Raw genomic sequence first — 22,934 nt, 5'->3', positions numbered from 1 at the left:
AGTCCCGGGACGGGAGCCCCCGGGCGTAGGGCGCACTCCTCTCTGAGTCCGGGCCGGGGGGACCGGCCTTCCGCGAGCGCGACCCCGACAGCCCGGGACTGACCCGCCGGCGGAGGCGAGGCTGCAGCTGCAGGGCTGAGGAGGGACCCGCGCGCGTACGGGGTCCAGAGGCGGCCGGGCGGAGCGAGGGAGCAGGTTAGAGGGACAAAGAACTTTGCAGACGCCTCCGGCATCCTGCGGGGAGAGCGGCCGGAACGAGGTGGCCGGGACACCGGGCAGAGCCCGTGGATGTTCTGCGCGCGGCCTGGGAGCCGTCGCCGCCGACGCCGCCGCGAGAGGAGGAATGCACCGACCGCGCCGCCGCGGGGCGCACCCGCCGCTCCTGGCGCTGCTGGCCGGGCTGCTGCTGGCTGCGCGCGGGGCCGCTGCCCAAGGTAAGAGGCACATCCGCCGGTTCCAGGGCCCGCGCGGTCCCCGGGGACCCTCCCATCTGCCACCCGCTCTGGGTAGCGGGGGAGCACCGCGCCCACCGAGGGGAACGGAGCGGCTGGAGACCCCGTCGGGGTCCCGCAAACGCGACTCCGGGCGCCGGGAAGGCGGACGAGGATTTGCCCCGGGAGCCCTGCTGTGGTCCGGAGGTGTCCCGGGGGCTTCCTCCTCGATGCCCAGCAGCAGTTGTCAGCGCTGACAGCGTGGAGGGGTCGGGGGGCGTGGGGCGCTGGAGGCGCCTCCGTGCCGTTCCCCCGGACCCTCGCTGGACCCCTAAAGTGCCTAAGCGGTGTTGAGGCAAGTCTACGGAGCCCCAAGGAGCAGCCGTCCCGGAAGGCGCAGTCCAGGAGGGAGTTGGTGTTTTCAGTGGTGCCTGCGAGAGCCCAGGCTGTCCGCACACCGACCCAAACAAAAGCCCTGGCATCCCGAGGCTCGGGCGGCCTCACAGATCCGCCGTCTCCGGCGCTCCTGCCTCTAGAGGCTCACGATGGAGGCCACAACGTGTGCACTGCCGCCGTCGCCGCCACTTTGTGCAGAATGTGCTGTCAGAGGCGGCCTGCTGCTCCAGAGTGCTCTGAGCGTGCACGTATGTGTGTGCGTGTGCGCGCGTGTGTGTGTTACACGCAAGGCGGGGTGGGGGGAAGGCCATCTAATGCATACTTGATTTTGGTAATCTCCAAAGACAATTGCAACAGTTAGAGAAAGACTCCGACGAAAGCCGGAGCGTCTTAGTTCGCTGCGGGAAGCTTGGATCCTTGCTGCGTCCGAGCCGGTACACAATGAGAGGGAAGAGCCCGGCTGCGCCTGTGGAGACAACCGATTCATTCTTTGGAGGTTGGAGGGGGAAAGTTGATTAAAGTCTCTGGGGTCTTGGGCCTCACTTTTAACATGCATCCCTTGAGGGGGTGCTGGAGTCCCTGGATTCTGCCTTCCCCCACTCCCAGCCCAAACCGGTGCAGATAAATAGGTTTCTGCTCTTTTATCATGCATCTTTCATTTTTAAGTTAGTGCTGTGCTTTGGAAAAGAAAAGACTTTGAGTTATTTAGCAGTTAAGGGGCAAAGATCTATTCAGTACTTAGACTATGGCTGCAGAATTAACTTTTACTAAAATCTAGCTCACAGTTTTCATGGTAGGAACACACTCTGGAAAGGAAGTTGAAGTTGTATGTGAATTTTGATTTCTTAGAGTTGAGTTTGAGTTTGAGTTTGAGTTTGAGAACCACATTTTCTGAGAAATATTCTGAAATTGATCCCTTAGTGTGGTTGTGGTAATCTAGAGGCCCCTCCGGGTAAATACAGTTCCTAATTGTAATTAAGATGTACATCAGCAGGGAGTGCACCTTCCTGATGAAAAATACTAATGAAATGTAAACAGCTTGGTCTCCTGGATGTTTGGTTCCTTCAGGGATGCCAAACATCTGGTCCCACACCACAACACCTGGGTCAGAAGTAAAAACTGGGCCATGCTGCCTAACCTGCGGAAACATCCTTCTTATGTCAAGTTGCCAGCAAAATGAGGTGAAGATAATCAGGGAAGGGCTCTTAGCTTGGGTCCTTGTTTAATTTGGTTATATCCTCTCAACTTCTTTTACTTCTAGGTAATCTTTCAACAGTGGTTGCTTTTGGATCATGGGGTTAGGAGGAGGGAGGAGCGGACCTTTCTTTGGTCACCTGCTTTTAAGGAAACGTCCATGCAGTGATTTTGCTGAATGTAAGACAATTTTCTTATCAGCAGTCAGCCAGATTGTCTTGTATAACTGTATACAGGCTTTAAAAACTAAAAGGAAAAAAAAAAGAGTATTGCCTATTCCAAACTCTTCAATAATGAGCTCAAATCTGTTATTTGTGTCTTATTTGTCATCGTATACATCCCTTTCCATTTTTGTGAATGTTTGATTTTTTTCTCTGGGGACAAGTCTTCCAGTGGAACTCAGGTTTACTTTCTTGTCTGATTCAGGATTCTTAAGGTAACCCAACCACTGGCTCAAGAAATGAGCTTAAGGGGAGACAGCTTTCATTTACTTATGGAAAAAATTCTCAGTATTTCTCCCATTATTTTTTAATTTTGTTAGCCAGGAGGGGCAAACCTTTATATTTACTTTTTCTGGCCTACTCATTGTTGATCTCCTCACCTACCTCCTTCCTACCTAGGACTAAACCTTCCTGGGAAGCTGAAGCCATTAATACTGTGTACTGAGCACTTAGGGCCTTAGGAACCCATTTTGCCTTTCTCAGAATCCTGTAGATTGTGTGGTTTGCCTCTTAGAGTCAGAGGGAGGTGGCCTGCTACTGTTTTTGCTCTCATTTCATAAACCTTCCAATGCCATTTTAATAGGTGTCTGTCCTGTCTACTTTTAGAATAGGAGTCTCCTGAGGGCAGTAAGACTGTCAGCTTTCCTGGTGAAAACAGTGAAAGCCAAGTCAGGCAGCCCCAACTTTATTGGAGATGCCTGAAAATCCTCCCTGGAAGAGGTGGGGAGGCGCGCACACAGTGGTCCAGTAGACAAAGGGTGTGGTCAAGCTGCGTCTTGCTGTGTGTTGGAAATGTTTAATCCCCAAATTGGTTCAGCATACCTGGTAGGCTGTTTTGCTACTCTGATGCTGGGCTTATCTTTCTGATATTTACTTAGGAGTCTTTAAAAACTCAGCTTTGGTCTGTATTTTCCTTTCTCCCTTTCCTGCCTGGTGAGCCCAGCCTTCAAATTAGACTAAAGTTTCTAAATGGTGTGTCACTTGCATCCATTAGTATCCATTTTGGCTGTGGTTTGATGGAGACCACATACCCCATTTTGAAAATTTTTGAAAAGTTTGCACGGCATTGTATGTAGAATGGAATGCTTTGTAGCCTATGTGTATATTGATGTAAATGTATATCTACATATAAATGATCTGCGTGTATGCATCTGTACAGTAAGTAGTCTGTAGATTTTTGTTGAATGAATGGAGAATAACTTTTTTGGTTGCATATAAAACTGTGGTGTCATATTTGCTCTTCTTAGTAAAAATGTAACATGACATACTTTCAAGGACTTTTTTTCTTTTCTTGCCCCATCATTTAGTTTGAATGGAGTATAGTAGAAGTTAACAGTAGAACTTAGTGGTTAGGAGCCTACAGTCATGGGTTTGAATCTTTTCTCTGCTTGTTGACTGGTTTTTCTGAACCAGTTAAGTGTTAAGAGATTTAAAATGAAACCATGTGTGTGAAGTACTAGAGAAGAGCACCCATCTGAGAGGTCTTAAGTTGGGGTACCTGAAACCAAGGATATGCAACCCCCCAGAAATAATATACAAAAAATAATTGCATATTTTTGGTTGTATGTTTCTAGCTATAATCTGATATTCTGAGAAAACGGCAATCCCCAAAAGATGGGAACCATTGTTTTATGGAGTGTTTGATGCCTGGGGTAATAAGTTGCCTTCCTGGGTAGGTTGCGGGGCTTGAGGGTTGGTTTGGATCCTGGGCCTGAGCCCGGATGTGCACAATTTGTGGAGTCTCCTCACTTTTGCGGTTTCCCTCCCACCAGGCCAGGTGTCATTGGGTTTAGAAGAAGTTAAAGAATGGTGCCAAGTCCTTTGACCTCAACTAAGTATGTATTTCCCTGAATCGAAGCATTCTGAAATGCCTCTGTTTATACAATTTATTTAACAAACACTTGGGTAATCCTTACACTGGGCCAGTGACCATTCTGAGCAATTTGCAAATATTAGCTCACCGAATCCTCACCACACATCTATGAGGGGACTGGCATAATTAACTCATTTTAATTTAGACACAGAGAGGTTAAGTGACTTTCTTCAGGTCACATGGCTAGGAAATGGCATTGCTGAGCTTCCAAACCAATCCCTGAGTTCTTGCACTTCTCTGCTGCCCTAGACAGTCTGTCCTGGTTTAAGTCTTAGAATTTACACTACATATGGGCCAAAGGTGCCAATTCCCCATGTTTTCCAAGAGCAATGGGATGTTTCCTTAGCTCAATCTAGAGGTTACAAGAAATGATTGGAGACAGCCAACTTTAGTTTTTCTTTCTGTGCTGGAGTTTCCTGAGCCAGTAGTCTTTTTTTTTTTTTTTTTTAAAGATTTTATTTATTTATTTGACAGAGAGAGAGGTCACAAGTAGGCAGAGAGGCAGGCAGAGAGAGAGGAGGAAGCAGGCTCCCTGCAGAGCAGAGAGCCCGATGCGGGGCTCGATCCCAGGACCCTGAGATCATGACCCAAGCCGAAGGCAGCGGCTTAATCCACTGAGCCACCCAGGCGTCTTGCTGCAACTTAGGGATAGACCAGAAGGTTCATTGGTGGTCTGCACCTCTGATCAGGAGGAATTATGCTGTTGTACTGAACTATAACTTTGATGCGGTTTGAGGAGTGTGTCTGGCAGTTTCTTCCAACCAGCGATGAGATATGTTTTGATGAAGTGCCTTTGTATTTGCATCTTGGTGTACAACTGGGGTTGTAGGCTGAGCAGAGTGATTTATTGGAGTTCTCTTTAGTGGAAGAGCTGGCTTGCCAGCTCCAAGGTCCCTATGTAGACCAGACCCTGGCAAATCCAGCCCCAGCCAGGAAAACACTTGAGTCTCTGAGACTTTCTTCTCAAAGAGAAGGGCCTCAAGCTGGCCTTCCCAATTCCCCTGCGGTGTGACGGGAGAAACTGTTGTGTAGACACACGAAGAGAAAGGAATAGTCTTCTAGGAGTCTGAGAAAGCCCTCTGGAGTTGCGGGGGAGGGGCTGGCAGGGGGTGGGGTGGGGTGGGGAAAACTTCGAAATCCTTAACTAAATGCAGCTGCTTGTTACACGGAGCCTGACTTGCATGCCAGGAATATCTAAAAAGCTAACGAATACAAAATAAAAATAAACAGCAGTAAAAAGGCTCTCTCTTTGTTGCAGTAAGCTCGGTTGGGGTTTTCAGTTTGTTTAGGAATGGGATAATTGTGGCATCCACTTTATTTTGGTAAGGCAGCGAAACGTGGGTTGATGTGATGTCATTGGGATGCTCCCACCACCTGAACTTTTTCCTTCACACCTCCCCCTCCGAGCACCCAGGCACGGATGTCCACCGGCCCGCGTCGCAAACTGTTGCCCCTGAGTGAATTACATGGGAAGAGGGCAGATAATTTAATGGGATAATCTTGGCAGGGCCAGCAAATTTCACACCCCATCTCTCACTAATAGAAAGGCTACAACATCCTCAGATGAAAAGGTTGTATAAAAAGGCTCTGCTTAACAGTAACTGTCTGTCCATAAATAAGGTTCTGTAGAGTTTTGATCCAAAAGCTGTTATTAAATACTGATAAGCCAAGCCTCATAATGTTTGGCTTCTTTACATTTCCTTTTCTCTCTTTCTCTCCACAGAATCATAGATTTTTTTTTTTTTTAAAGAGGGGGAAGGGGCCTTAAAAGATCAACCAGTTCAAGCTGTTTATTTTCTATAGTATTGCTATATAGTATTGCAGAAAGGATCTTCGTTTATGGCCATTAAAAGAGGTAATGTAGAATAACAGAAATGGAGTGGGATTTAGACCATGACAGACTAGGGTTTGAACAGGGGTTTGGCTACTTGCTGGCTCTGTGGACTTGGGCAACGTTCTTTGAACTTCTGAGTCTCAGTTTCCTTCTCTGCAAGATGGGGTAATAGTACTGTCTGACTTACTGCCTTTTTTTTTTTTTTGGTGAGAATTAAAGGGGATAATGAACATAGGACACCTACACGGTATCACGGACCTAGTAAACCCACAGTGTGCTCGTTACTATCGTTGTCAGGGGCTTGCTGGAAAAAAATCACAAAATTTACCTTCAAAACAATGGTCATTATTCTGTAAGGTATGAACCAAGACTCAGAGAGCAGCAGTTTTTACAACATTTTAAGACACGTGAGTATTTTGTTTTAAGGGAGCTTGTAGGCCCTCTATAAGCAGTACTCAGGCCAGTGCTGGGGACCCGGATGGGAGATTCCACAGGGCCGTTTTGCAAGCCTTAAAACAAAGGCTTTTTTCAGAACAGCAAGCTCTTTGGGGAAGAGCAACCCCTCCCTGGTGCTTGGTGTAATTCCAGAATCCTGCAATGGGGAATGTTACATTTCAGGGACCTCCACTTGTAATCTGACCGTTTGTAGCTCCAATATCCAAATAATCTTGCTGAGCACAACTTAAAAGAGAAGGATAATGGCCGGAGGAAAGAATCCTGAGGTGCTCTGTTAGCCATTTAAAATTTCTGAGTACAAAAAAAAAAAAGTTCACATTACCCAAAGAGAGAAGAGTAATGAAGTGTGGGAAGGGGGAGGGGAGATAAAAAGAACTTCTAAAGACCAAGGCACGGTTTTTGTTTTCTATTTTTATTTTTTAAAGGTAAACCTAGTCATTCAATGTGTTGCCACTAACATTTATTATGTATTTTAGACAAATATGATGTTGGTGCCCAGGAATAAAACATCACCCTCGCCCTCCAGGAGAGATGGAGGAGGGAAATTCTCACTTTTTGAAGAACCTATTATGTGCTAGGCCTAGTTCTTTATGGATATCAAGTTTCTATGTCCCAGCAGCCCTTTATGGTTGGACCTCTGACCCCATTTTACAGATAAGGAAATTGAGTCTCAGGCCATGTCTTGGCGAACCTCTCACAAACTATTAAGTTGGGATGTGTCATTTGAATGTAGATGTTTGGAATAGATTTTTTTGACTCTCAAGTGTATGATATTTCCACTGCCTTTGGAGTATAATTGGGGAGACTGGATGAACAGACATGTATCTCCCTATGCCATCTACCTCTCCCACAAGTGAATTACAGGAAAGGGTTATGGGGAAAGTGCTATGGGAACACAGGGTTAGAAGACATCAGGGCTCACCCAGCGAACTGGAGAGAGAATGTTAGTGTCCTTCACAGAATTGTTGCGAGGATGCAAGGGGCTGATGCGTGGAAAATGCCTAGCACCTTGCCACACACATAGTGAGTGCTCAGTGATAGTCCTGCTGTAGTTACGTAGCTGGAGAAAGGCCCTGCCATGATTTATGTGCCTCAAAAGCCTGGGCTCTTAATTTTTCCAGTGTTCCTTTTCAGCAGGCATGGGGTTGGAAGAGTGAGTGTCTCTGTAGTCCCTAAATGGAAAAGACAACACTAAGACAGTTTCTCTGGTATCTTTCCCACCTATCCTAATCCAGATTTTTGGACTCAGCTCTGCTTTGTGTGGGGAAGGGGATTTGCACAGGTGTGAATTTGGAGAGAATCACAATGCCTAATCAGGAAGTGTGACATTCCAGGAGCTCTGACTGGGATCAGTCATGTTTTCTACTCATTCACTGACCCTACATCATTTTTTCTTTCTTTCTTTTTAAGATTTTATTTATTTATTTGAGAGAGAAAATACCAGTGCCAGAGAGAAAGCAGGAGCAGAGGTGGGGTGGGGGTGTAGTGGGCAGAGGGAGAGGGAGAAGCAGACTCCCTGCTGAGCAGGGAGCCTGACCACACAGGGTTAGATCCCAGGATCACAGGGTCCTGACCTGAGCCGGAGGCAGATGCTTAAGCGACTGAGCCACCCAGACATCTCTGGTCATATATTTTCTGTGCACTTACTGTGAGCCAAATATTTTGCTAGTTGCTAGGACTAAGGGTAAATAAGGCTAGGTCCTTGTCTTGGAGAGTTTTTCAAACGGCAGATCTCCAGCAAAGATTGCTAGCTGATCAGAAAATCTGTTTCCATATCTTCTCGGTAACTTGGTTAAGATTACACTTCCCAGTTCCCTTGTAGTTAAGTGAGGCCATGTGATAAAATATTAGACAATCAAATGAGACTGGAAGCAAAGAGTGTCACTTACAAGGGACGGTAAACAGCTTGGTCCTTAAAAAAGTCCCAGGTACGATCACTATGATTCTGAACATGGTAACCCAGAAGTCATCTGTTGAATACACCCCAAGATAGAAACAGCCTGGAACCCTCCCTTCATCATGGCACTGTGGAAGCCACCTGTCTGTCTATACTTGTTCAGGTTTTATGTGAGCAAGAAAAAAACTTCTATGGTAGTAAAGGCTGAGATTTATCAGTTTTATAACTGATAAAAACAGAGTTTCATCAGTTATAGCTTCTAATGTTACCTTAACTAACATTATAGAACTGAATATATATGTGTATATACGTATATATATGTGTGTATGTGTATATATATATACATGTATACATAAACACACACATGCACATATCCTTATCCATCTATCCATCCATCCCACAGTGCAGCAGTCAGGACCCCCATTTTCAGACAGAATGTACTAGGAAATTTCAGAGTGTATTACATTAACAAAATGAGTATTGTTTTAGGAAACTTTAGCTTCAGTTGTGCTTCTGCTGATTTGGGTTCTTATTTGGCTCACGCTCAACGGCTTGAAAGCCACTGGTCTGGTAGAGGCAAACCAGGCAACAGCTGTGTACAATGGAGTGTGGTGGTTATGACAATGATGGTTGTCCCTGTGCCACAGGGACTCCATGAAGGAAGTGCCTAGGAAGCAGAGATGGCAAAATGGGTTCATTTTTCCAGCCAGTTGGTATGGGCTGCCTGCAGTGCAGTGTTGAGAAGGATTCCGAGGTTTCTTCCAGGATCTCTGGGAGGGAATGCTGTGACCTGGTAGCAACATTTGCCATGGGTTTGGTGGGGAGGAGGAAAGGCTTAGACCTAGCTGGCATCTGACCAGTTCACATGGAGTCTGGGCTCCTTCCAGTGAATTAAACCTCTTCCCAAATTATTTATGGCACATATACGAGGTTTCTAGCACTGGGCTAAGCACTGTGGGGAAGGTAGGAGCACTATGACTAGCCCTTGGGGAGTTTACCTTTTAGGGCAATAAAATAGGCACTTGTGAAATAATTATACCCCCAGTGAGTACAGAGTTGGCAATTATAGAAGCAGAATGCTGAGGAGTGAGAGGGCTTTTGGGAAGAAGTGGGATGTGATATGAGCCTTGAAGGATGGGGAGGATTAAGGTAGGGACAGGAGGAGAGGAGCTAGACATTCTGTAGCTGCCCTGGTGTCCACGGACCTGCCCGAGCAGGGCAGGTGTCCTGAGTTCCGAGCAGCTGTCCTGGGTTCTTAAACTAGGCTTCACCCTGGACTGCGGCTAGTGTCCATGGGATGGACGGAGAGTAGCGGAGAAAAAGAGCACCCTGAGTGGTGCCCGTTATGTTTTTTGCATATGAAGGAGGGTGGGTGGGGGAGCAAGGTTTCACTGGGAGCATAAGGATGTACCTTTCTCTCCAGAAGAGTCTGCCGGAGAGTTAAAAATGCAGTCCATTTCAGGGCTGCTTGTCAAAGGTATAGGATGTCCGCTGTAGCAGTTTCATTTTATGGTGTGGGCTAGTAAATTCCTGTCCACATTTTGCCTCCTTGATGAGAATCATAATAGTATTGTAATGATTAACACATCCAGCATCCTATCTGCCAAAGAGCCATTTTAAGTAGTTTAAGTATTTTAACTCCCACAGTCTTCAGGGAACCCTATGAGGGAGGCATGAATTATTATCCCCATTTTCCAGATAAGAAAACTGAGGTCCAGAGAAGGTAAGTAACCTGCTATAAGTCACACAGCAAGTGAAGTGAGAGAACCAGAATCTGAACCCGGTTATTCTGAGCCCAGGGCTTTGTCCTTCCTTGAGCATTATGTCATACCACATGCAGCTCAGTATTTTTTTAAATCTGTCTGATGATTCAAATTCTCTGTAAGATCCCAGCCAAATAGTGGAGTCAAAATAATTATAATGAAATCCTCTATTTGTATAGGGTTTTGTAGCTTACAAAATTATTTCATGTATAATGTTATCATTAATTTTCCAAATAATCCAATAAAATGGGATTTCTTTCTTTCTTTCTTTCTTTCTTTCTTTCTTTCTTTCTTTCTTTCTTTCTTTCTGTTTCTCTCTTCCTTTCAAAATTAGGCATGTGTGGTTGGTTGGCAGCTCACCTAAGGTCACTGTAGCTGCTGGAAGCTGCTGGAAACCCACCCTCTTTGACTTCAGGCCCATAGTGCTTTCAGTTCTAAAAGACTACCTGTGTTTGGGATTCGTGACTCCAAGAAACTAATACATGTCTACTTTCACTGTACTTTTACCAGCAGACGAATTTACCTGATTCCCCTTAAATGAGCACCCCCCCCCCCCGCCCCCGAAATGGTTGTAAGGCATTTGTAGATGGGACCTGGAGCTAGGATTCCAGTAACCTAAGGAAAGTCACTTGCAAATAGACTGAGAGAAGTTACCTATAGACAAGGAATGTCCTGAGTGGTTGGTGATTGTGGCAGGGAGAAGAGCCACTGGGGAAAGGGCTTTGGCATCAGGAGGTCTTGGTGTGAAACTGGGTTCACTGCTTCCCTGCTAGCAAGTGCCCTGAGCTCTCTGAGACTCAACTTTCCTCACCTGTACAATGGGAGGTCCAGTGATGCTTATGGTGCTTGACAGGGTGGTGGTGGGGACCATGGGGAGCTCATAAAGTACCTGGGGCATGTTCCATGTGTGTGCTCACTTATTCCTCTGACTTAAATGGAGACCAGCAAGAGGGTACTTCCTCCTTTGAGCTTTTCCCAGGATGTGGTAGGGAAAAATTGCTGAAACTTAGCACCTTGGCCTTTATATTACAATATAATCAATTTTATAACAAAATCATGCAGACCTTCCTAGCACTTGGAACTTTTAGGTTGTAATTATATTCATATTTGTCAAGGACATGACTTTCTTATGCTCTGTGATGGTTAAACACCCTAAGGTAAAGTCAGATCCTGCTGCCCGAAATCCTAGGTTTCCTTGAAAGGCTCCTATCTGTTTTTCATGGGAAACTGGCCCTATTTCCTGATGGGTTTGAGGGTACATTAAAGCAATTTATTCTACTTTTTCTCCATAAGAGAGATTATGTCCTCACTCTTGGATTTTACTCCAGCTTGGGTACTTAATAGTTTTTACATAATTTTCATACTTCCTGCAGAGTCTTGGTTGTTTTTCTTATCCCCACCTGAACTTTTGGTGTGATGAAAGCTACAGATTCCTCTGGAAGGCATGCCTTAAGAAAGCAATGCTTAATTTAGTGGTGGCTGTTTACCTCCTCCCTTCAAAGAACTTCCAGTCCCAAATGTTGCCTGTTTGAGAGGAGCTATGTAGACTGCTGGCAACAAGAAGCAACATTTTTTGATGATGTTCTGAATGTACTGGTGAGTTACCCTCTTTCTCTCCTTGCTGCTTACAGCCCTCTGCCCACTCACATCTGGTGTTCTTAAACTAAAGAATCAAGTGCTTTGCCTGTGGCCAGATTCAGAGTCTCAACTGGCTGGAGGGGTGGGGAGGCGGATTCTTCCAGAGGATGCCTGATAAAGGTCATTTCTCCTCCCCACTGAGCAGGGGAGGAACGGAGCTGAGCATGCCCAGTTTGTTCTACCCAATTCATCAATGAGTCACCGTATTATACTGAGCAAGCTCCTGCAAGAAGGAGCTAGTAAAGGGGCAGAGGGAGCCCCGCACTTAACATGAATTTGTTTCCCTCCCCAATAAGTAGCACTGAGTGCGGGGAGGAAAGCATTCCCCTCTTACACTGGTTTACAACTTGATTTTTTTCTTTAAAGGGTAATTGCCAGATTTCATGGTTGTGTTCGGGTTAAAACTGTATACACAGATGAGATGGTCAAAATTTTTATAAATAACCCTCCCACATCTTTGCCTCAGGTTTAGAAAGCTTCTCAACCAACCCAGGGCGTTGGTGAAAGTGGCTTCTTCCCCCAGACTCATAGAATCAACTCAACACGACAGCTGGTCTGCCTGCTTAGTGTGGGTACAGGGGAGCGCAGGAAAGAAGGGACCCAAGAGGCAAAGCCCCTTCATCTGTCGAGTGATGTGTCCTGTGTAAACTACCAAGAAGTCACTGGCAATTCTATTTGGTTAAATATTTATTTAGCAACTAAAGTGGATGCCGAAGAACTATATGGTGATATCCCCTCCCATAGGACGTTTTGTTTTTGTTAGGGAGGCAAGGTGTGTTAGGGTCCGTGATCAAAGGAACGAGACTGACACAAAGCGAAAATCAAGCAAAGTTTTATTTCGCGCCATGCATCAGAAACCAAACTGCATCAGAAACCAAATTGCATTAGAAACCAAACTGCATTAGAAACCAAACTGCATTAGAAACCAAACTGACCGGTAGGTCCCCGAGTCTTGCTGGGGACCACCGCCTCCCAGTCGCTGGGGTCCCCCCTGGAGGCTCCCTGCCTCACCCTCACCGTACCACAGACCCACTCCCGGCGTGGCTGCACCGTTGGCTCCTGAGAGGCTGCTCCTGATGGCGGCACTGCCTGAGGCGGCGTGGCTGCTTGCGGCAGCGCTGCTGCTGTTGCTGCTGCTGATACTCTGGCTCAGGGGGGCGTCACTCGCGGCATTGCCGCGGCCGCTGCTGCTCTCGGTGGCGCCGCTGCTGCTCTGGGCGGTGCTGCTCGCAGTGGCGCCGCTGCCGCTGCTGCTCTGGGCGGTGCACGGGGTGATGCCGCTCGCTGTGGCGCCGCTGCTGCTGCTGTTCGCGGTGGTGCACAGGGCGGCGCCGCTCGTGTTACAGCTCAAGGCGGTGCCGCTGCCGCTGCTGCTCTGGTGCTCGAGGCGGTGCCGCTCGCTGTGGCGGTGCCGCTCGCTGTGGCGCCGCTGCTGCTGCTGCTCTGGGCAATGCACGGGTCTACCTCTCCACTCCAGCCTCACAGACCATCTTTTATAGTGGTGGTTGAGCCGGGCCCACACACAGGTGGCCAATCGGATTTCAACCTACCACAGTTAATATATGCACACCCCTCTGACTGAATACGGCTATCTGGCCTGGCCCGCCCCTATATCCGGGGTTTTTAAGTAACTTCTTTTGCTAACCAGGCCCCTACAGGTGGAGACCCCCCAAATGGTATGAGAATAACACTGAATCAAAGCTCACTGCTCTGACCTTTGCTTAAGGTTCTTCTATCTTTTTTTTTTTTTTTTTTTAATTTATTTGACAGAGAGAAATCACAACTAGGCAGAGAGGCAGGCAGAGAGAGAGAGAGAGGAGGAAGCAGGCTCCCCCAGAGCAGAGAGTCTGATGTGGGGCTCGATCCTAGGACCCTGGGATCATGACCTGAGCTGAAGGCAGAGGCTTTAACCCACTGAGCCACCCAGGCACCCCTGGTTCTTCTATCTTGCAGCTTCTAGAAACTGAGCACTCGAGTGCCTGCCCCAGCTCGCTGGCACAGCAGGGTCATGCTCGTTTCTCTCCCCATCTCTCTTTGCTGAAATCTTACTCTTCAACGCCCTGTCTCCCACACTTAAGAGTTCACCGTCTGCCCTTCCTTGCCCTGAGCCCCCACATGCAGTATTTCCAGAGAGGCCGCCTAATCCACACTCACTTATTCTGATTCAGCCTAACACCTAGATTTTAATCTTCATAATCACAGTCACTGTCGTTTATTGAGCATCTACGATGACGCCTACATCTGGCAAGACATTTTGTATTTTGTAGCAGAATCCTGTTATTTTGTCTCTCTAGAATTGTTGCCCCCTCCCCTCACTGCTTCCTTCTGCTCCTTTATCAGTTGGGAAAAGAAACTGCGCCTGCCTGGCCTCCAGCCTTGTTATGGGGAGATCGCCAATCATAACCTCTGACCCTTATCCTCACTGTGCTGGGGTAACCGTAGCCCATTCCTGGGACTTAAGGGTGGTTCTCCTGGGGCAGGGAAGCTGGGAGATGGCCTTGGCTATGTCTCTGCCCTGGAAAGAAGATTGTGTGAGGGAGAGAATGACTTGGAGATCCTGGGCAGACATTGCTGAAAGGCCTGCCAGTGGCCCAGTGTCATCTCCACATCTCTGAGCTTTTCTGTTCGGAGCCCGGAGACTCTGCTTTGGGTGACGTGACCGTGCCCCGACCGTACACACAATTTACCTCACTAATGATCACAACAAAATGAAATGGTGTCATTACTTTTAACCTGAAGGAAGCATTTTTAGTGCTTGAGAAATTTTAGTGCATGAGAAAATACATGTTCAATAAAGATAAAATCACTTATAGTATGGAAACAAAAATCAGTAACAATCCTACCATTCAGAGAGCATCTCTGATCATCTTTTCTATACATGTTTATATTTCTATTCGTAAAAGAAGCAACACTTTTATTCCCAAGAGAAAACTGAGGCTCAGAGATGTTAAATAACTTCTCCGCTGCCGCTGTCATCTAACTAGCCACTTTCCTTTCCATTCATTTCTTTGTGAGCAGGGACTCAATCTTCATTAACTACTGTCTGGTCGAGCACATTCCACTCGGTACGAAATCACCAAGGATGCGTTGAGCGAATGCTGAATTTAGTGTGATTGTGTGTCACAAGGAAGCTGCATACATTGTTGTGTAGATCAAGGAGAGAAGTGTGCATTGTTCAGAATTACCGGGAGGGTCTTCTGAAGGAGGTGGGGATGGCCAAGCAAGACTAATTTGTTTCTCTCCAATATGCAGTGTCCTGAGTGGTCAAAGCTGGAGAGCAGGGACTCCTGAGTGCCTCCTGCTGTCAGAACTGGGCACTGCCCAGGACTTAATGACTGCGTGGGAGCTTTTCTGAAAATGCAAAAGGGATCTAAGTGAAAAGGTGTGGGTGTGGACTTGGCAAAGAGGGCTGGAGGAAGAGATACATAGTATCCAGAAGGAAATGCACAGCTGTTGGGGCAGTTGGGAATCAAGTCCTAAAGCGATCAAGGAGGGAGTGAGAGGATGGGAGCACCACCAAAATAGTACCAAGGATACCATGACAAGACTTTCCCGCTTGTCAGTCTGCCTTCCCTCACTCTTTGGTCTCATCTGGCACCTTTGTATGTGGTGGCTTTCCCATGGGCTGCCCCCTGCCACAGAAATGTCCTTTCTCAACCTATCAGCTATCAGTCCTGCTCTGGCTTCACTGTCCTTTCCCTGACTTGCCACACTCCATTGGGTTCCCACTTCCTCTTCATTGTAGTTTGTAATTAAATATTTGTGCATCTATGACCTTTTTTTAAAATATTTTTTTGAAAAAAGATTTCCTTTTTTAAGAGAGAAAGAGAGAGAGAGAGAGCACGAGAGGGGAGAAGGTCAGAGGGAGAAGCAGACTCCCCACGGAGCTGGAAACCCAATGCAGGACTTGATCCTGGTACTCCGGCATCATGATCTGAACTGAAGGCAGTCGCCCAACCAACTGAACCACGCAGGTGCCCCATGTATGATCTTTTCTATCATTGGCTTGGATGCTCCTTAGAGTGGGGTCGAGTCTGGATCACAGCCGGTACGGTGCCTAGTGGCCTGCTGAATGGACTCTACTTACTTTCCCTGAGTTTTGGTCTTACTTCCTAGAGCCTGGGATACTTCCAGCTTGCTCTGCCATTACTGTCTGGCCATTTAAAACGGCATCTTTGAACAACTGAAACTCTCAAGGCTATCTCTTCCAAAAGATGAGGAATTCAACCCCGTAAAAAGTCAATCTGGACTCAATTAAACCTGCTGTGGGCTCTTGTTTGCAAGGGAGCAGTGGGTAGCTCAAGAGCTGGGCTGTTTTCCCAAGATGAAAAATCTGTGATAACTCTTGAGTTCTGCTGCTATAAATTAGGGTCACTCTGTCCTTAATTGGCAACAAATTAAAATTCTCCCTTACAGTCCTCCTCTTTCTCTTCTTTCATGTACAGTATGTTTGAAAGAAGGTGTGGAAGATATTGGCCCCTTGCCACAGGGGAGAGGGCACTGTGGCTGAGCCTACAGGCAGGTCTGGGCTGTGAGGGCCACCGAGGAGAGGGGGTGGTGAGTGATTCTTCCCTGCTCTGACAACCCTTCTCCTCCCTCCTTTGGTCCTCCTGCTCTTCCCTCCCCTTTCTTTCTTCAGGAATTTTGAAAGGTCTCATTACTAGGGAAATATCCCCTGGGGAACTCTTACTCTCTCTTCTTTCGCTTAATAAGCAGAGGGGGAAAAATCTCAAAGTTTTGAACTTGCAAGCAATCTGGATGCAACTATGGCCAGAAAGGCCCATGAGTCTTTGCATTTTAAATCCCTTGAACCATCAACTTCAGGCTGGGCCACCTTTTCTTCACAAGGGGAAGAGGAAAGGGAGTTTAACAAAGCTTTGGGTAGGTTTTTTGGCTGCCAAGGCCGTGGTGGGGGAGAAGAAGGGCTGGGGCTGAGTCAGTTTTTGCCCTCCCAGTGTTACTCAGGAGGGTAGTTGGTCAGTATGTGCACTGAGTAAGGCTTCTTAGGGGCTAGGTGCTGGGCTGGGGCTACTCGCACTTCTGGTGGGAGCATGACTGCTGAACAGTCAGGACAGGAGCACAGATTCTGGGGTAGGCAGCTAATCAGGGCTTGCAGTTGACTGAGAGGGAATTGGGAAGGGTGCTTTTGGGAGGCTTCACTGAGAGCAGGAGTCTGGAAGGTCCTCAGCCCATAATGAATTTTTTATACAATTGATCCTAACGAATGGGTTGATTTTGACAAATGAGTTAGCAAGAATCTGCTGTCTAATGTTTGGTGCTCGACTATGTGATAAAAAGCATTTCTCGGGGCACCTGGGTGGCTCAGTGGATTAAGCCGCTGCCTTCGGCTCAGGTCATGATCTCAGGGTCCTGGGATCGAGCCCCGCATCAGGCTCTCTGCTCCGCAGGGACCCTGCTTCCTCCTCTCTCTCTCTGCCTGCCTCTCTGCCTACTTGTGATCTCTCTGTGTCAAATAAATAAATAAAATCTTAAAAAAAAAAAAAAAAAAAAAGCATTTCTCAGTCCCCTCTCTGTAAACCAGCCCTTCTCAGGGAACCTCAGCTGCTCTTCCAGGGCCGAAACAACTCAGAGGGAGGCCGAGACCCTTCCATCTGAGTGCTGGAGGCTGGGGTAGGGTTCAGAACCCAAGCCAAGCCTCTGCCTCTCCAGGAAGCTGTCCTGCTTTGAGTTCTGGTGTCTCATTTCTTCCTCTGTGTGGTGGGGATTATAACTCCTTCCCTGAAGATTATGGAAGATTAAAGGAGATGAAGGATGTGAAAACACCTGGTAAACTTTCAAATCTTATCTGAGATCCAAGGGTCAGAAAGCAAGCAAGAGTTTGTCTCCATTTCTTGGTGAATGGACCCATGGGGCTTCCTTTATTCACTCCACAAATATTTATGGAGCGGACACTGTTCTAGATGTGGGGGTGAAGCAGGAAACACAACGGAAACCCTGCTCATGGAGAAGTCTAAAAATGGAGAACTATATGTTCTATCAGGTCACAGTAAGCGTTGAGGACACGGAAGCCGGCGGGAGAACTTGCGAGGAGGGGAGTGGTGGGGTGGACGCCATTTTGTGGGGTGGCGGGGAAGACCCTGGGGTAAAGTGACTCTGGAGCAGAGACCTGCGCTAAAAGGCGTGAGCGCTGTGGCTGTGGGTGGTGAGGGGAGTCCTCCAGCAAGGGCCAGTGGGTACAAAAGCCTGGAAGCGGGAGTGTGTTCTCGGTTAACAGTGCAACAGCGACTGCCTCCATTGCCACTAGGAACGTTTGTCCAGTGCTTACCTGTATGTCAGGTGGTAGGCAAGCCAACCTTCACAATCGCATCAGGGAGGCTGTATTATTATTATACCTGTTTCATAGGTAACGAGATTCAGGTAGCACCTGCAACAAGCTAAGCATTCAGACCTGGGTGGGGCCGGGGGAGAGGCAGCAGTGTGTGTGGGAGGGAGCTCTGCACAAAGGGAAGAATGCATGGTTTGGAGAGAACAAAATCTGGGTTTGGGTCATTCACCTGCTGTGTAATCTTGGGCAAGGTGCTTAACCTCTCTGGGCCCCGGCTTCCTAGTTTGTAAAATGAGCTAATAAAATCTCAGAGAATTGTTACGGATATTATGGAGTGAGAAATTAGGTGAAAGGATGCTGCAAACCCCTTACCCCACGAAAATGTTACTTTACTACTCCTGCTGCTACACCAGCTCTCCTTCATAGCCTCTTGAAGAGACAGTGAATGGGAGAGAAATGAAAGTTTGTAACTTACATAATTTCCTTTGTTCTTTCCTGACGTTTTATTTTTAAAGATTTTATTTATTAGAGAGAGAGGGCAAGAGAGAACATGAGCAGGGTGAGGGTCAGGGAGAGGGGGAAGGAGGCTCCCTGCTGAGCAGGGAGTCTGACTTGGGACTAGATCCCAGGACCCTGGGATCATGACCTGAGCGGAAGGCAGACACCCCTCTGAAGGAGGCACCCACCAGTTCAGCTCCTGTGATTTGATTTTATGTTAAAGTCTCTGAGGGTGAATGAGCTACAGTATCCAACTGAGTCAGAAAGTATTTCTCTGCAAGATCAAAGAACTATGAGGTACAGTTGGTGGTGAGGCTTCTCAGTTTTCTGAAGAAATCACTCGAGGTCCCAGAACCCCTAGTCCCCTCCCTCTCTCCCTGAAGACCAGACTCCTTGGAATCCCAAACCTAGAAGTTTATGGTAGTGTAGTCTCTGATTTTGCCTTGTATAGATAGTAGTTGCTCAATAACTTATAAGTAAGTGGCTCTAAATAATTGTAGCCTTTCAGATGATTAAATCATTCATTCTCTGCATTTGTCCCAGGGTCCCATGGGATGACTGGCTAAATCACAGGGATCTGGAGAGATGGGTATTACTACCTGGGACTACAGAATGGGAAAACTGAGGTGATAGGACCTATCTCAAACTGGAGACTTGATGGTGAGCCCTGGTACCCATTTTCATTTGGCTGAGGAATACTTTGCTTCCACCCCATGGTGGTGGGTCTGTAAAGTCATTTGTTCATTAACCGACTGAGGACCTGCTGTGTGCCCGGCTCTGTGCTAAGTGCTGGGAATGCAGTGATGGTTGTTCTGGGAATGCCCTTTGGAGGTGCTCAGCATGTATTATTTAATTTGAATGTTTGCTGCTGCCCTTCCCAGGACCTCCAGGAAATGCAGGGATAGTAGTTGCTTCTTCACCACTTGCTGACTGGCAGACATGCGCCCATCTAGCTGGCCCATCGTCTGGTGCTGGTGACCTGAGTCATGTAGCCGCATTTTGCTTCCCCAGCCGCCAGTGGCTTTCTGCGATAAGCTCCATCTTGGCTGGGATGCCGCCCTCCCCGGGGTTGGGATAACAGCCTCCTGGGGACCGTGGCTAATCTCAGGAGAAGCAGAGCCTCCAGGGGAAGAATCCTGTCTCTCTTTGTGTGCACCTAGGGTGCGGCCGAGCTGCTGCTAAGGAGAGATGACTGCTGAGAACAGGAAGCAGGGATGATTACTGGGAATAGGAAGCATGGGGGTGAACCTCCTTTTTGCCCCCAGTGAGGACCTTCCTCACTGTTACCTTTTCTTGCAGCTTGAGCCCACTCTCCCCACCCCGCCGGAGAAAGTGAAATTAGACTAAAATCAAAATACTGGCTCTAGAGTCAACTAAACCTGTTCAATTATCTGTGACCTTAGGCAAACCTCAAAAGCCCAGTTTTCCCATGTATAAAACTTGGGGTGCAAATCGTGCCTACCTCATTACCTTTGGGTGAGGATGAACTATGATAATACTCCTGGCCCCTTGGGCACACACTGAGTGTACACAGTAAGCATCAGTAACTATGAGCTAAGATGACCATTTTACAGGTGGGCAGCCTGAGGCCCACATTGGTGTTGATCTGAATTAACTACCCAGAGTTCCGGAGGGCTGGAGTCTGGAGTAGAACTCCGCTCTCTTGGACTCCAGCCCTAGGCCACCAATGAGCCGACTTCCTTTTCTCACCAGTGGTGACTGTCTGTGCCCTGCTGCCTGGCCTGGAAACAGAGAAGAGGAGGGACTGGGATGGCTCAGCAGCAGATGTCAGAGGTTGAGCATCTCTTCCAGCTAGGGAGAAAGAGCGAGAGAGAGAGAGAGAGAGAGAGAGCATGAGTGGGGTGAGGGGCAGAGGGAGAAGCAGACCCCCTGCTGAGCAGGGAGCCCCATGTGGAGCTCTATCCCTGGCCCAGCTGACCTGAGCCACCCAGGCTCCTCAAGCCCTACATTTTTTTAAAGACACCTACTGGAGGAAGCAGACAGTCAGAAGGGAGAAGTGGAGGGAACACATTCATTCACAGTACATATTAAGAAAAACAGTCCTGAGTATGTGCCAGCAACCGTATTGGGTACCAGGATATCCTGGGACCAGAACATTCTCCCAGTTTTCTAGGGGCTCCTGGACTAGTGGAGCTGGCGGGGCAGTGGAGAGAAGAATGAGGATTTGTTCTGACCTTTGCTGTAAGGGAAATGTGAATGGTAAGCTGTGCCTCCGTGTCATGCGGCCGTCTCGTGGGCAGGGCCATCAGCACACATGGAGCGATGCTGTGAAAAGGGAGCCAGAGCCCTGTGTGCTGGGGAAAGGGAGTCTGGGGGTTGGGGGGTTGCCGCCAGGCCGCCAGGCCAGAGCTCCAGGGGGCTGATGGATTACATTCCTCCAGTTAGAAACCGTCAGAAGTCCCACTGAGCAGGACTCTTGTGGCTTTGGAACTTCGCTGATGTTTCCTCTGGCCAGGGGAAAAATTAGTTTCTGATTGAAGTGTCACCTTTCTGTCCTCTTGCTTTCCTGAGTGTGGCAAGAACCAAACCCAGATGATTTGCACTAAACTTGTTAATTTTCACAAAGTGGTAGAATAGAGTAAGAATTTGAAACAGCTGAAATACTGCCCATTTTCTTCCCCGGGAGGTTGTGTTTTCTGACCTTCTTAAGAAAGTTCTTTTGAAAACCTGCCTCTAGGTGATAGTGTGGACCTACTACGTACATGGGCCCTAGCTAAGTAATGTCATGGAACCAGTTTTCTCGAACTCTTAAGATTGTTGAAATACAGTTCAAAAGCCACAAGAGCCTTTGGGAGCGATTTCTGAAAGGTGGGAGGCTGAGGAAGCCTTTGAAGCTGCCTGGAGTGAATACTTAGACTGTCCAGGGCAGCTCTTTAAGCCCTTTACGTGCCCGAAATGGTCTAGTGCAAAGCATATTTGGGAACATAAAAATCTCCTGCTGTTACAGGGATAAAAACCCTTATCTCCTCCCTAAATATTGATTTAGAGTAATAGCTTGTTTTGAACTTTCTCTCAATAAATTGATTTTTAATTTAGAAAAATACCTCTAGGGAACACTTAGACAGTATGGAGTTCACAGAAGGTTTTGGAGACAGAGGTAGGTGATTAGAAGGGTGTCTTTAAAGGAATGAAAAAGGTGAAGGCATTTCTGTAATCAGAAGACTCCTCTTTCCCCCGATTGCATAATCCATCAACACATATTATTTTGAGTATCTTTTGTTTTCAAGACCCTGTGCTGGACACTGAGGAAATGATTTAGTCCCTGTCCTCTGGGGGAGATGTATGTATGTATGTTTATGTGCGTGTGTGTGTATATGTGTGTCTTGTCTTTGATGGGAAAGGAAAATAAGATTTCTTTCTTCTTTTCAAGACAAAGGACAACATCAGGGCTTAGAAGAAAGGGCTCTGGACTAAAAGTCAACCAAACTTGAATTCACCTTCTAGCCCTGCCTCTAACTTGCTGTGTGAGACCAGGCAAGACATTTGCCTTCTCTGGTCTTCCAAGTTCTCTTACATACAGCAGTGGGGCTGGATCCTGCTCAGTGGACAAGCAACTTAAATATCTCTTGAGAGCTTGTGAGAAATGCAGAGTCTAAGGCTCCTCTTCAGAGCTACTGGATTAGAATCTGCCTTTTAACAAGATCCTCAGGTGAACTACATGCAAATTCAAGTTGAATAAGCATTATTTTAAAGAACGATTCCTGTTCTAGTACTCTAATGTTCTGTGCTTCTTTCCCCATATATTATGATACTCTATATTTTCCTATTTGATTGATGTTAAATGTTAAATCTTTTGGATGGGAGGGGGGCCAATATGTTTTGCAATAAAAGGCATCTTCTTCCTTGAAACCATTGGTAACCATTGATATAGGGCATATTAATTAATAATGATACTGATGATTATAACTAACACATATTGAGAACTTTCTAGACACCAGACACTGTGTCTTACAAGGAAGGACCGTAAAAGGAAGGACTGCCAGTCGGTTTATAGATATGGAAACTGAGGCCCAGAGCAGGGATGTGACTTGCTCTGATTCGCACCTTGAGGGAGTGATTGGGGTCGAGGACTGGCACCCAGGTGTCATGGCTGTCACCCAGTCTTTGTTGGTTTGTCCATCTGCGCTGTGGGGGGAGCGGAGGTGAGATCACTGAATGGAGAGGAAGAAGTTTTCTTCTGTTCATGCCCTGGAGTCCCAGAACCCAGAACGCCAGGGTTGTGTGGACCTTGTGGGTGTCTGGCCTCTGGGACAATCACTGTGTTTACAGGTGAGCCCACCTGGCCCAGCAAGGGAAAGGAACTTGTCAAAGGTCAAACAGTGAGTTGGGTTTGTTTGCTTGTGTTGGTGTTTCTCTGCCTGAAGCTCAGCTCTTTATAGATACATTTTTTTCCCAAGAGGAGCATGTGAGTGAAGCAGGCCCTTCT

The 22,934-nt window shown here is 47.3% G+C and overlaps 1 protein-coding gene across 2 annotated transcripts in view; it reads left to right on the top strand.

Annotated features, from left to right (window-relative positions):
- Positions 1-322: 322 nt before the first annotated feature.
- The window catches only part of ROR1 (receptor tyrosine kinase like orphan receptor 1), a 416,227-nt gene continuing 393,615 nt past the window's right edge, over positions 323-22,934 (top strand). Inside the window, exon 1 of one of the 2 annotated variants that reach the window (XM_046019333.1) lies at positions 323-434. In XM_046019333.1, the coding sequence (XP_045875289.1) occupies positions 344-434 (91 nt within the window). In that variant the 5' untranslated portion in view covers positions 323-343. Of the gene's footprint in view, positions 435-1,257; positions 1,324-22,934 lie in introns of those variants that run through there. The other variant, XM_046020034.1, reaches the window with a different exon arrangement.

The sequence above is a fragment of the Meles meles genome, chromosome 1, assembly GCF_922984935.1.
Source record: "Meles meles chromosome 1, mMelMel3.1 paternal haplotype, whole genome shotgun sequence".
Lineage (NCBI taxonomy): Eukaryota > Metazoa > Chordata > Mammalia > Carnivora > Mustelidae > Meles > Meles meles.
This window is presented reverse-complemented; position numbering and strand designations above follow the sequence as displayed.